This window comes from Heteronotia binoei, chromosome 8 (genome assembly GCF_032191835.1).
Source record: "Heteronotia binoei isolate CCM8104 ecotype False Entrance Well chromosome 8, APGP_CSIRO_Hbin_v1, whole genome shotgun sequence".
Classification (NCBI taxonomy): domain Eukaryota; kingdom Metazoa; phylum Chordata; class Lepidosauria; order Squamata; family Gekkonidae; genus Heteronotia; species Heteronotia binoei.
In genome coordinates, this window is record NC_083230.1 from 80,838,918 (window position 1) to 80,854,371 (window position 15,454).

General features: G+C 39.6%; 1 protein-coding gene across 1 annotated transcript in view; it reads right to left on the minus strand.

The window, feature by feature from the left end:
- XPNPEP3 (X-prolyl aminopeptidase 3) overlaps positions 1-15,420 on the minus strand; it is a 50,370-nt gene extending 34,950 nt beyond the window's left edge. The window contains exons 1-5 of the mRNA XM_060245394.1: positions 15,209-15,420; positions 9,778-9,894; positions 6,074-6,472; positions 4,332-4,534; positions 808-870 (exon numbers count right to left, since the gene is read on the minus strand). Coding sequence (XP_060101377.1) covers positions 808-870; positions 4,332-4,534; positions 6,074-6,472; positions 9,778-9,894; positions 15,209-15,269 — 843 coding nt within the window. The 5' untranslated portion in view covers positions 15,270-15,420. The remainder of the gene's footprint in view (positions 1-807; positions 871-4,331; positions 4,535-6,073; positions 6,473-9,777; positions 9,895-15,208) is intronic.
- Between the last annotated feature and the right edge of the window lie 34 nt (positions 15,421-15,454).

Below are 15,454 nucleotides of genomic sequence, written 5' to 3' on the forward strand. Positions count from 1 at the left end.
GGAATGCAAGCAGAAAGAAAGTATAAAATCTAAGTTTGAGAGTTCAATGCAAAAATCAGGGATTGCTCCTGTTTAGCCTTGCGGCAGCTGAGTGCCTTTTACCAATTTATGCTCACATACCAGCAGCAATGATATATGGGAAAGTATGATCTCCCTACACATTTGATTTCCTTGGTGGCTTCCAGATTAGAAAACTGTAATATTATGTGGGGCTGCCTTTGTCCAAAACTTTTGACAAAAAAACAAGCTAGTTTGAGCAAATTATGTCTTCACTAGTTTCCTGTTTCCAAGTGTGAGTTGGACCTGGGTACTTTCAATGACTGCCTCCTCCTGCATAAGTTTGCTGGCTAGTCAGGTCACTTGAGAAGACCCTGCTTTGTGTTCATTTGCCTTATAAGATTCAATGGGTGGTTAAACAGAACAGGGCTTTCTCAGTGGTTACCTCAGCTATGCTATCCAAAGCCATACTTTCCTTGTTAGTCTTCTGGAAGACCATCATTCAAGTAGCCATTTGTTTGCTGTCCCACTATTGACTCACACTATCTTGCCAGGTCAGCTATTTGCTCTCTCTGTGGGGAAGTTTGTGTGTGTGTGAGCTGATGTTTTAAAACCAACATCATTAAAAAAAAATAATAAAGTTCCTTTTTCTGTGTCCTGATAGGTTTAACTAATTTGTCAACTGCAATGTTTGTTTAATTCAATTTACCATGGGGGAAGAGGTTTCCACATCCAGGAGTGGAACACAAATATTTCAATAACTAATAAATTAGAATGGGCACTTTCCTCATAGCCCAACAAGACAGGTACCTTAGCATATAAAAATGCTTCATCCACTGGAGTTTTGCTGGCAAACATTGTCTCTATGAATGCCTGCAAAAAAGCAGCAACAAACACTTCTGGTGAAGAACTGCTGTGAAACTGACAAATGAGTCTCTTAAGCAAATATATTCACAATAACAGCATAAAACATACATATATTCAAGATAAAGATAGGAAAGTATTATTTTCTACCAGTACAATATTTTGCGTCAGAAAAACTCTGGATCTGCAATGTATATTTCCCCCCCAGGGATTGATTTAAATTCTTTCATATCTGATGATTATTGAACAAAACAACAGAAGAGTGAGATGCAACACAAAGATAAGCACTTGCCATACTGGGGTGGGCATTTCCGGGGTGGGCTTTTCAACTGCTGAGTAGAATGCTTGGCAGTGTGTGTGTGGGTGGGGGAACAGGAAGTTGGCAATATGGAAGAGACAGGGAGGGGGTGTAAGGAATGGAAGCCAGTCTGAATAGGCTGGTTAGGGTGTAATTGGCTTCAGCTGCAGGACTCTCCCTTGCATAAAGGGGATGGCTGCAGCTTTAAGGGCTTCTCTAACCTAGCAGCTCAGAGCCTCGGATGTCCGTCTCTGAAAGGATGAATTGCTGATCGAAACACCACAGACTCCCATCTCTTTATACTGGATTTATCTCAAGTTTGCAAGTTTGTATAACAAGATTTATTTGTGTTTCCTCTTGCCTGCCTGCTTGTTGATATTGGATGAGTGTTTTAGCCCTTTGTGTTTTTAAGATTGAGATGGTTTCTGCGTGGCATACATTCCCTGAAGTGTAAATGCTTTTTATTCAATTAAAGGTGGAACTTTTCTTTTATGCTGGTCAGAATCTTTTTGCCAAAAGACAGCACTAAGCCATTTTACACGAACCCCAAGGTCACCTAGACCAGACAGGAGGGCAAGCAGAGTTGACTGGTGATGAAACAACATGAGGTATAGAGCTTCTTTCTATTTCTGGTACCTGATGTACAGTAATGAGTATGCTGCTTTGGAGGAATGCCTCTTTATTTCCATTTGTGCTCTGCTAGTCTATTTGACAGTTATGCAAATACGAGTCCCCATTGTTTTCTCATCCAAAGGAAACTAATCCCAGTATCACTGCATCATAGAACTATCACTATGCAGGAAAGTAGACAGTATATAACAGCAATTAATGTTACATTATCTGAGTGTATCAAAAACAAATTGTTAATTAAGAAAATACTGACATATATTGATATTCACGCCTCCATTATATAACTTAGAGCTTCAAATGAAACTATTTACCATTAATAAAGTTAATAATTACAGAAAAGCCATAACATTGCCACTTGGAGTTCAATAATGTACCCTCACAGATCTGTATTAACCAGTTCTGCTCCTTATGCCATAACAAATAATGCCTTTAATGGCTGTTTATGGTCTTTCTCCTCTTAAAAAAAAAAAAGCCATAGGAGATCATTATATTTCACATGCATAGATGGAACTGCCATTAATTAAGTACTGCAGAGGAATATTAGATATATTCAGTCCCTTTTGATTTATCTTTTGTAGCATTCATTCCTAAAAGATTATTTTTTATCGTGTTAGCCACAGGCTAGTACAATGAGTACTCAACAGTATTTGGTTTAGGTTTATATCCCGCCCTCCCTACCAAAGCAGGCTCAGGGCAGTTCACAGTTCATAATGAAAAACCAACAAAAACATTTGAATTAGAACATGAAATTAAAACAATTCGGTGCTAATTTCAGTATAGTTTAAAGATGGCAGTCAGTAGTCTTAAACATCCATTCAGTTAAATGATAGCTGAAATAGCATCATTTTTCAGGCCTTGTGGAATTGGGCAAGGTCTCGCAAGGCTCTGACCTCCACAGGGAGTTGGTTCCACCAATAAGGGGTGGCGACCGAGAAGGCTCTTTCTCAAGTTGTTCTGAGTCTTGCCTCCCTCGGCCCGGGGATCGATAGTAAGTTTTGGGTTCCTGATTTGAGTACCCTCTGGGGAATATGTGGGGAGAGATGGTCCCTAAGGTAGACAGGTCCTCAGCATATAGGGCTTTAAAGGTAATAACCAGCATCTTGTAGTGAATCCAGTATACTACCGGCAGCCAGCACAACATCTGCACCCCAGGCTGTTTGTGTTCCTGCATGGAGAGCCTCAGTAGTAGCCTGGCTGCCGCATTCTGCACCATTCTGCCGCATTCTGCACCAGCTGCAGTTTCTGGATTCGGGACAAGGGTAGCCCCATGTAGAGGGCATTGCAGTAGTCCAGTCTTGAGGTGACCATAGCATGGATCACAGTTGCCAAGCCACTGTGCTCGAAGAAGGGAACCAACTGCATTACCCATCTAAGATGGTAAAAGGCAGATTTGGCAGTGGCAGCTATCTGGGCCTCCATTATTAGCAAAGGCTCCACTAGCACCCCTAGGCTTCTGACCCTGGATGACTTTGTAAGTGGCGCACCATCAAAAGCCAGCAGGGGAATTTCCCTGCCAGGACCACCGCAACTCAAGCAAAGGACCTCTGTCTTCATCGGATTTAGTTTCAGTTGACTCAGCCTGAGCCATCTCACCACAGCTTGCAATGCCACAGCCAGATTTTCTGAGACACAGGCGGATCGGCCATCCATAGAGCTAGGTGTAATCCACATACTAATGGCATCTCAGCCCATAACTCCAGGCAATCTGGGCAAAGGGGCACATGTAGATGTTAAACAACATTAGGGAAAGAACTGCCCCTTGAGGCACACTGCAATTAAGTGGGTGTCTCCGGGAAGACTGTCCCCCAATCACCACCCTTTGTCCTGGACCTTGAAGGAAAGAGGAAAGCCATTGTAAGGCCAACCCCTGAATCCCTGTGTTGGCAAGGTGGTGGGACAGTAGCTGATGATCGACAGTGCTGAATGCAGCCAACAAGTCTAACAACATCAGCACTGCCGAACCACCCCAATCCAGATGCTGCTAGAGATCATCCACAAGGGTGACCAGTACTGTCTCCGTCCCACAGCTTGGGCAAAAGCCGGACTGATAGGAATCTAGGATGGAAGCATCCTCCAGAAAGCTCTGCAACTGTAGCGCTACTGCCCTCTCAATGATCTTACATAAAAAGGGTAAGTTCAACACTTTTGTTTTCAAAAGCTGTCCCAATAAACGGAAAGAGGCAATATTTAGCAAGAAATCCTCATATGAGTTTCAGGTAGTCTAGTCTGCAGTAGAAGAGTGAGATTCAAGTCCAGTAGCATCTTAAAAACTGAAAAGATTTCCCGGATATAAGCTTTTTGATAATTTGATATCTGATGAACATCTGACAAAGGGAGCTCAAAAGCTTATTTCCTGGAAATCCTGTTGGTCTTTAAGGTACTACTGGACTTGAATCTTGCTTGCTATATGAGAACAAGTTCTCAGAAGGAACAACTACATACCATTTCCAAGCCAGTTAAGCTTTGCATTTGACAGGAACTCTGGCTCCAAGCCACCTTTTCTCAAAAATCTCAAGTAAGCTGTAACTGCATTATTCAATACCTGTGATGTCACCTTTCCAGCAATCTTCATCCTCTCAATCTCTGCAGAGGATTTTATGAGCCGTAGGCTCTGTACTAGGGGTCGGATGGCTCGGATACGGTTCTTGCTCCTAGCTTTGACCTCAGCCAGGTGCAGAAGGTAGTCAGAATGGAGCTGTGGATGCACTGGCTTAGCAAAATCGTACCAAACCACTGTAGTTTCATCTGTGAAGTGGAATAGAAACACAGAGCAATTTGCATAGTGACATGTATCTTTCAAAAATTCAGAGATTTAGGTATAATGATCCAACAAGTCTTTGCTGAAATCCTTTCCTTCCAGTGATCCCTTCTGACCCCAGGAAAGTTGATTTGTAGATTCATGGGGCGTACGTGTGGACAAATATCATAGAATCATAGAGTTGGAAGGGGCCATGCAGACCATCTAGTCCAACCCCCTGTTCAATGCAGGATCAGCCTAGAGCATCCCTGACAAGCATTTGTCCAGCTGCTGCTTAGACTGCCAGTAAGGGGAAGCTCCCTTGGTAGCTGATTCCACTGTTGAACAACTTTTTCTGTAAAGAAAGTTTTTCCTTATATCCAGACAGTATCTTTGCACCCTTAATTTAAGCCCATTCCTCTACTGCCAACAAGAACAGCTCCCTGCCCTCCTCTAAGTGATAGCGCTTCAAATACTTAAAGAGGGCAATCATGTTTCCCCCCTCAACTTCCTCTTCTCCAGGTTAAACATTCCCAACTTCCTCAGCCTTTCCTCTCTCTTCTGTCATAGAGCTGCACTTACAGGAGAGGGTGAAGTGAATATTTTGCCTCCTTCCCCTTTGTCAGTGCAGACATTCCAACCCACATGGCTATTAGTCCAGGTGGGTCCTGCAATGCTAGTAAACCTAGGATCAGAAGGGACTGCTGAGGGGAGGGAACACAGCAAAAATCCACACTTCTTCAACCAAGTAATCCAACTAAGAATTTGCAAGTTACTCTTTATACAGGCTGAGAGTTTGAATGAGTAACTGAACAAGATCACTTCCCTGAATTTCTGATAGCACTGCGGACTTTATGGGATATTAATAATATTATTTAAAAAGATGACAGAATTAATTCTCAGACTATCTTATTTAGCTTTACCAGTATTGATTATATATTGTAAATCTGCCTGAAAAAAAATCTTAGTAATTAAAACTATTTTATCACATTAACACACCATCTCCTTAAAAAGGAAACTACATATAAACAAAATATATTTAACTACAAAGTTCCTATATGCAAGGAGATTAATCTGATTCCAAGAAGTAAATGCATTTTCTGCTTTCATAGATAGGTTTTTGGATCAAATATTGTATAATTTTTTTTCACATGAAAAGTTCCTCTAAACGAATGAGTTGAGCAGCTTGCCTTACAAACATAGCATTCTGGTACAATACTCCTCCTTAATGGTCACTTCTTAGAAAGAGGGATTCTGTTAACTACAGACAATAACTTAAATATTCTCATTGGAACAAAAGGATATTTTTTGCAGTAGTCATGTCTGTTACTTTTCCATTGGTTGGGCAAAGATCACTGCCCCATAAGCTATCACATGGGCAATGGAGCACTTGCAAGGTTGACTACATATCTTTTCTCATATATCTGACTAAGGAGTGATGAAATTGTAACTATGGAGTTAGAGATAATTACCTTTGATCTAGGGTCAACAGCCAAAAGCTCCTGCAAAATTGCATACCACTTCATATCTCGTCTCCTTTGTCTTACCTTTCAATTTAGCCACCAGATGTCTAAACTCCTCTATGGTATATCCTTCATCCACACCTGTGAGAGCTACTGCCCCATCAGTACCAGACCGTGGTCCATCCCAAAGCTCTCTACTTGGGTCCCGCCGGAGGACAAACAGCAGAGCTTTGTGGGATGGCAATGGTTTACCAGGCAGGCTCTGCAGTACTAAGATGCTGTCAGGCTCCTGGAACCCGCACAGATACAAGAAATTAGTGTCCTGGTGGAAGGTGTATGGAATATCATTGCTCATGTAGTAGGTGGGATTAGATAACAGAATCACCGTGTGGTCCATTCCAGGCACCTCTTGCTGTATCCGAGCCATCAGTTTGTGTCTACGGAGAGAGTATTCTGTTTGTGACAACCCCGGTGTTACTTCCCCTGTGAACAAAAAAAATTAAAAATACAATTCCTGGTTCAGAAAATATTGCTGAACTTGATCTTTACAATTTTATACTCACATTTCTTTTCTTCACTATGTTATTGTCCCTCTCAGCTGTGGCTTCCTTTTTATTCCACACCCCTCTTTTTGCTCCTCATCATTCTTATTCCCTGCTCCCATCACCTGACATCCCCAATTTATTCTTCTGTCACATGTGGGGGGGGGGAATGCATTGTAGATCAACTAACATGTGCATTATTAACATTTAGGCAAATATGTTGTTGAGCAAACCTGAACTCCTTCAGGAGTTCCAGAGGCAGATTAAAGTGAGATAGTAATATTAATCTCCAAACTGTGCAAACAGGTGATTATGTGAGAGGGAAAAAAGAGATAAACTTTAACCCACTAGAAATACTAAACTTTTATGGCTTCTGGACATTGAACAGAAGGCAGCTGTGCTGTTTGCACCCTTTTAAAGTGATGTCAATGGGATATTTGGCTGCCCAAGGGAAATTTATCCAAGAAACAGCAAGTTTCTAGTACTAATTTCAGTGTTACAAGCTATGTACCTAAGGATTCCACAAAAATATTTTCTGTCTGGGAATTGCAAATTAATCTGTCAATCCCATTTTATCTGTGAAGGATGCAAAGTACAAAAAACAAGAATATTTCAACAAAGCTGAACTGAAGACAAAGAAGGTGCTAACTGCAAAAAGGTATGTATTTGGCATAATCTAAATGCAATCCTACACTAAGTAGTACACTCATAAATTTCACCAGTGTAAATGGGACTTAATTCTGGATTGACTGATGTAGGCTCAGTGCTGTGCTTACTTACTGAGAATGTGTGTCACTGATGTTAATACTTTCAAATATAGTTGCTAACTGCAAGGAGAAAAAAAAAGTCTTGTCCCTTTAACAGAGGCTTAATTGGACTTTATTTTACCCCATGCTTTGAAAAGCTTCAGCTATCTATTTCCATATATTAAGCTTCTATTAAAGAAATATTTTTCTCTAGACCAGCTGGAAAACTAGTTCCAGGTAAGGTTGATTATATTATACTATTACAGTGCCATCTTAAGCAGTCACCCTTCTAAGTCCACTGACAACTTGGCACTGTTACTGTTTTAAAGTCCTCATTATCAAACCTTTAAAATCCTAATCTTTGAATTGTACATTGTTATATTTTAGTTTCAAATTTCTCTTTCTTTGTAATACATTATGAGACAATAGTAAATATTTAACAGTAAAGCAGTAGAGGAACAGAGAGGTCTCACCTATAAGTTATTTTGAGATCGAACCAACTATAAGATTATATTCTATTTTTTAAGGAGCCAACACACCACCTGAAAACTATTTTCAACTTTTTCAAACTGTGGAATTACTAAGATGTATGTTATATATACACATAAATACATGTGTGTAATTTCTGGTTAAGGCAATATGTAGGATTTTTTTCCCCAAGGGGGCAGGGGGGACTTGTAACACTGGGACTAACTTTGGGTTAAAATCAAGGTTACAAAATACCTGGAGAAGAAATGTCCTGTCCCCTTAAGAGAGGTTTAATATGTGGAAATGAAGAGCTGAAGCACTTCATGAAGTGAAGGTAAATAACTTAACCTGCTAAATAACACCCCATTAAATCTCTGTTAAAGGAAAATTGTATTAAAATATTTGTTTGAGGGAGAAATTATTTATATTTTTTCTGGTCTTTTTGTATAAAGCAACTTGATTGCACAAATTGGCAAAGGAGCTGCAGCATCAGCAGCCCACCAATGTAGGCCAGCAAAGGGCAAATGAACTGGGAAAGTTTCATATGGCCAGTAGGACAAATGGCGGAGATGAAACTCCAATGCTGAAGCAACATTATCAGTTTGTATATCCAAAAGTCAAGTAATTGACATTTTCTTTCATGCAGTTAAAAGCTGAATGATATTTACATAGGATTAGAATCACCTGAGCAATGCTTAGTACATTAGGGTGACTAGCAATTTCCAATAACTGTGGCCCAGGTAATACCTGCAGGCAGTGTTCCCTCTAAGCTGAGTTAGCAAGAGCTAGCTTACAGTGTTTTAGCCTCTGGCTCACACATTTTGTCTTAGCTCAGGAAAAATTGCCCCAGAGCAAGCTAATTAATGTAGTAACCCACAAATTTAATATCAGTAGCTCATGAAGTAGAATTTTTGCTCACAAGACTCCATGGCTTAGAGGGAATAATGCCTGCAGGGTGTTTCAAAGCCCTTATTGACTTAACACAGCAAAACACAGCATACTGTGTTATAGATCAAATCACAAAACCCTTCTTGACAGACCAATGGGAATTTCAGTACTCCAGAGGAGTAGACATGTTAGTCTGCTGTAGCCATTAAAGATTAATTAATTAATTAGGATACAAGTTTGATTTCATCTGTGCTCAGCCATACAATGTAACATACCTTGTCCTAGGAAAGTGGGCTTTTGGATCTCTTTTTTGCAATATGCCCCCCCCCCCCTTACTGTTTATAGTTTAAATCTCTTATACACCTGAATGTAACCCTTCATGCAGCTGCCAAAGTCAGCTCTGGCTCTTAGAAACTTATACACAATACATGTTAGATATTAAAATGTTACCACAATCCAGGCACAGCCTTCTTAATGTGTTTCATGGAAAGATTACAATAATACAAGGCAACAAAATAACAAATATTATAATTGCTGCACACACTCTTCAGCAAATTGACTGGGACTCACTTCTAAGTAAAAGGTGCACAGGATCAGGCTGCATGTTTTTTGGGTGAGGAGGCAAATAATGCCGTAAGAAATGGAAATTATTATGAATAAGAGTGTATAGAAAAAATGATCATTGCTTTTGGCAGAAAGCAAGGAAGAAAAACAATACAAAGAAACAAAAACTCCAGGTACAAACATAGCTGAGAGTGCAATCCTAAAAACAGTTAAACCATTCTAAGCCCACTTTCTCCAACAGAAGAATGTAATTCTGTTTAGGATAGTTGAAGTAGGCCTAATCTACCACATGAACCGATCAAGCCTAATCTACAACAGGAACTGATAAGTAGCTGTAACTCCTGTAGCTTATTTTCAGGTGCTGCAGTCACAGAAATGGCTGCAGACCATATCTGTGATTGCTTGAGTTCACATGTCACTTTTGCATACAGCATGCCTTTATCATATTTTTAAGAGGCACTTCCTGAGCTGCAGCATAAGGAAGAAGTAAGAATCCCACTATGTACAGTTCACTGCCTTTCAAAATTACTTCTTTATACAGAAAGTTCCCCAGTAGCAATTACTGTCTAGGGATCCTCACCTGGTTTGAGTAGGTGTGGGTGTGTGAAAGGGCTGGGTTGGCCAAGGTACCGGTTTGGAATCTTCCTCTGTTGAACAGGCTCAATGGATAGTTTGCGAAGGAAACAGAACTTGCAGCCTAAAAGAAAACAATCTGAATCATGTCAGGCTGAGAGATCTTGCCCTTTCTAGACAGCAAAGCTGTCAAGTCGCACCACACTTAAGAACATAAGAGAAGCCATGTTGGATCAGGCCAACAACCCATCCAGTCCAACACTCTGTGTCACACAGTGGCCAAAAATTTATATATATATATATACATAAAATTTATATATATATATATACACACACACACACTGTGGCTAATAGCCACTGATGGATCTGTGCTCCATATTTTTATCTAACCTCCTCTTGAAGCTGGCTATTCTTGTAGCTGCTACCACCTCCTGTGGCAGTGAATTCCACATGTTAATCACCCTTTGGGTGAAGAAATACCTCTTTTATCTGTTCTAACCCGACTGCTCAGCAATTTCATTGAATGCCTACGAGTTCTTGTATTGTGAGAAAGGCAGAAAAGGACTTCTTTCTCTACCTTCTCCATCCCATGCATAATCTTGTAAACCTCTATCATGTCACCCCGCAGTTGACGTTTCTCCAAGCTAAAGAGCCCCAAGCGTTTTAACCTTTCTTCATAGGGAAAGTGTTCCAAACCTTTAATCATTCTAGTTGCCCTTTTCTGCACTTACAAAGATTCTCTAATATTTCAGCTGGTCACCATAAAACATAACACCAATACTTTGGCAGTAACAAAACAGATCATGAATTCTTTATAGCAAAAGTTATGGACAAGATATAAAAAATTAATATATAAAATTGTTAAATTATTTACAAATAGAGTATACTAGGCAGCATAAGAAATTTTTCCTACTGAGGAAAGACTAAATGATTTAAGGCTGTTTCTGTCCTGATAATGACATTTTGTTGTAATAGCAACATGAATACACAGTTATCTGACATCTCACAACATGACTAGAATATTTTCTACCAGTGATATTGAAACTAATCATTCAACAAAATGGTAGATTGCATCTTGTGCTTATCCTAATAAGTACTTATTCCTCCAAAACTACATTGTTGGTGTCATCCTGAAAGCACTTTCCTAGGAGTAAGTCCCATTGAATAATAAGGAGCTTACTTCCAAGTAGACATGTTTAGCATTGCTTCCAAGGACATCTAGTAAGACCACTGTGACTGTGGATTGGAAATAGCATAGGGAAAGAAAGAATACAAAAACAATGGGTTGGATCCAGCAAACGGACTTCGGTCAATGGAAAGAGGGCCAACATTTGCTGATCTTCTGCCCTTCAGCTGTAGATCTCCAACTCCTTCCCCCAAACTATTCCTGGGACAGGTGACTCCTTTCCTTCAGGAACAGTATGGGGGGATTTCAGTTGCAGCAAGAATGGGGAGATGGGGAATTCTCACTCCACAGACAGAAATCTCTTCCATCAGTGGAAATTTCAAGACCTGACACATCCAAGCCGCTTTGAACCAATAGGAAAGATGGGATATAAATGTTATAATAAAAGGTTTACTGAAGTTTATTTTATAACAGCACTACTCTAATCTCATTCTGTAAAACAAAGGCAGTGTTTCTTTTCTTTGAAAGTGAATAGTATTTCCATTTAACATTATGAATTTTTAAACTGAATTCTTAAATGCTTAGCCAACAAAGACTTTACCGAGATAAACTGGGAATTTATCAGCAGAATGCTCTGAGAATGAGTAGCTTGAAAAAAATACAATTTCATTTCATTTTACACTTGAATTAATCATTAAAATTTTATATTTGAATGAATTGTTAAAATCGTGAAAGTTGACAAGCCAGCAACTATATAAAAATACTTAGTACAAATACAATACCAAGAAAGAGTGTACTAATATGCAGTTGGATATATTGAGTGAAACCCATTCATTCCAGTGATTTTAGGTGCATCTAACTCCGTACAACAGCGGTGGCCAACAGCAGCTCTCCAGACGTTTTTTTGCCTACAACTCCCATCAGCCCCAGTCATTGGCCATGCTGGCTGGGGCTGATGGGAGTTGTAGGCAAAAAAACATCTGGAGAGCTACTGTTGGCCACCCCTGCTGTACAAGATCAGCTGCAATCTTATATACCAGGGAACTGCAATGTATTTCTAAGTAAATATGCATAAGATTGGGCTGCATGCCATCACTGATATTAGTGGAAACTACAGGTGTCAGAAATGCCACTTCAGTGGGACTAAGTTCCACTGTGCCTAGGATCACAGGTTTACAGCCTCAAACTCTGTATGCTTAATAAACAAACCACACAGAATTCAAATATGCATGAAATTACAACACTTAGCTACAATTCAACACACAGTTAAAGCATATTTAGACACTTTGAAATCAACATGTTGAGGGCTGCAATCCAGGAATATATTCTTTTCAACTCAGTAGGTTTTACTTTTAGGTAAACACGCATAGAATCAGACTGCACATGTAACTAAAATAGGTATGGAGTCTTCAATATTTACAAGTGCACTTTTTAGTCTGTTCTCACACATGTGTATTCAGGCACAAAACCCACTAAGTTTGAAAGTACTTTCAAAAGGTTCTGGGGTTGCAGGCTTGTAACCTAATTCTAGGGATGTTTATTCAGAAATAAGTTCAATTGACTAAAGACTGGTGCTGAGTTGTTTTCTAGTGCCCCAGAAGGTCAAACTAATGGATTGAAATTAAATTAAAAGAGTTTTTGGCTAAACATTATGAAGGACTTCCTGACAGTCAAGAGTGTTTCATCAGTGGAACAGGCTTCCTTGGGAGGCGGTAGTTTCTCCTTCTTTGGAGGTTTTTAAACAGAGGCTACATGGCCATCTGACAGCAATGCTGATTCTGTGAACTTAGGCAGGTCACAGGAAGGAGGGCAGGGAGGGTTGCATCACTGCTTAGTTCTCGTGGCCCTTTCTTATATGCTCAGGGAAATGCTGATCACCACTTGGGGGTCAGGCAGCAATTTTTCTTCAGGCCAGTTTGGCCAGGGATCCTGGAGGTTTTTTGCCATCTTCTAGGCATGGAGAAGGGTCACTGTGTGTGGGTGGGGGGAGGTATTTGTGAGTTTCCTGCATTGTGCAGGGGTTGAACTAGATGACCTTGGAAGTCCCTTTCAACTCTGATTCTAATACAGTGGGTTCCAGGTTAAAATAGCCTGATTTTATGGAGCATTATATCAGAGCTATTCTATGCAATGAACTTTCAGTTTATTGCCCTCCAAAAAGGTTTGTCCTTGTATTCTATCCCAAAGAGTAACTGAAGTACATCAAAATGGGTTTGGTCTGATACCCGTCTCTCATCTTCTAAAAAATCCTTGATAGTTAAACTCCTGACAGCTGCTAAAACCACGATCGCGCAGTCCTGGAAAAACTCATTGAATTTGACACTTGACAACTGGCTACTTAAAGTCTGGGAACACATTGTAATGGATAAAATTCAGGCAGCCATAGACCACAAAGACCCATACCAAGCCTACGCTAAATATCTGGCAACTTGGCTTCCCATTCTAGAAAAGCTTGACACCGATCCATTTTATGCTGACTCTTATTCTAAAAATAAAATGTATAAGGATTTCCTTTTGCTATAAAATTTTTTAACAAGTTAATTTCAAGTTATTTAAAGTGTATTATATCTTCCTTTTTCCTTTCCCTGATCTTATTTTATTTTTAAATACTGTGTTATAATAACTATAATTATTATTACCTTCAGTTTGTATTTTGTTTTTAAATGTTGTTTTTGCTCTGTATTCTGTCTTATTAAGCTTACGATGTTATTTCTGTTAATCTTCACGGTAAACTTCTTGCGTTATGGATTGTAAGCTACTTTTATGCCTCAATAAAATGTTTAAATGTGAAAAAAAAAATTTCCTTTTCATATGTTATTTACTACATTTTGAACTAAAAACATGTGATTATACACTTGTTAAAGTGGAAGCCCAGAGTGGTTACAACATCTTTCTTCCCTCCTCCATTTTACTCTCACAAAAACCCAGTGAAGTTGCTTAGGCTGAGAGTCTCTGACAGGCCCAAGTTCACCCAGCAAGCTTCCATGGCATTGTACGAATGTAAATCTGGATATCCCAAATCCTAGACAAGCATTATTACACCATGCTGCAAAAGTGTGAAAAATATGATAAAAATTATAGGTGTAATTATAGGTGAAGCCTTACTAATACATTTAATTAAACTACTCCTTTGAAAGTTGATGCAAGAACTTGGTGATTACCATAACAATATGTTCTAATGGGTGATAATGCACATTGATGTACCAAAACCTTTTTAGCACAAGTTAAATTTTTTATTTCACAAATATATCTTCATTTATCTCAGAGGCATGTGGGACAACCTAAACCTTTAGGCATAAATTTGAATATATGAAAGTGCTATTTATATATAATTTTATTCAGTAGACAGCCACATTACGTATGCCCCAAATAAAGTTGAAATATTTTAAAGATCCATTAATGTTCAGTGCAAAAAAATGTAAACAAATTGTTGATACTCTAGCTTAACATTTAAGTCAACAGAATTTATATATGCTTAGCTGTTGCTGTCTCATAGCCAAATTATGAGGTTTCAATCAGCTTTCAAAAAATGAGATTTTAATAACACGAGCTAAAGTATTTTCCAGTCCATCTTGAGATTTTATTTGGCAAAACGAGAACCTAGTCTTTGAAACAGGGTTGCTAGGTCTGGGTTGGAAAATACCTGGAGACTTTGGGGATGGAGCTGGGAAAGGGTGGGGCTGGGAAGGGGAGGTGCCTCAGCATGGCACAGTGTTATAAAGTCCACCCTTCAAAGCAACCATTTTCTCCAGAGAAGCTGACCTCTGCCAGCAGGAGATGTTGTAAAAGCAGATCTTCAGGCCCCACCTGGAGACTGGCAACTTTACTTTGAAAATAAAGCTTCACTGTCATAAACTTAAAAGCTGAAGCACAGCTAATCATTCTAAATCCTTGTATTTTGAAACTTCCAGTTAAAGTAATAGGGCTTTATGGTGATTCCATAACTTATCATAGCAATCAGGCATATTTTAATTGGGTCAGTGACCAAATTATAGGCCTTATAGTCATATTATCCTGTTGCAGCAAAAGTAAAAAAAGAAGTCTTGCAGCACTTAAACACTAACAGACATATTAAAGCTTAAGCCAGTACCCACGAAAGCTTATGATGCAGTTGCAGGGAATCTGTTAGATTTTATGATGCCACAAAACTCCTTTTTGGTTTTCTGTTGAGTAAAGTCGCTCGTGATGAAGACAGAAAGGCGAACAAGAACCTACAGAACACACAATACGGAAGCAGGTGCCTGACACGAGTATATTCTATCCTCAACGGGACTAAGGAAAGTCATCTTTAAAAGGAAAGAAAGTCTCTGACCTGAAAAGCTGCACATGCCCCTTATAGCTGAGAAAAACCTCTGTGATGGGAACCACACCATGGCTGAGTCCTCAGCCTGCAAGGACAACACCTACCACTACAGGGCGATCTCTGAAAAGAAACCAACTCCCCCTAACTCTGTGTTCTGCTCTTTGTCCCAAGCTCCCACTCTCCAGCATGGCCAACTTCCCAGCCTACGTTAGACTTGCACGTATTCCCTGCATGTTTAAAGGACCTCGTCTGTCC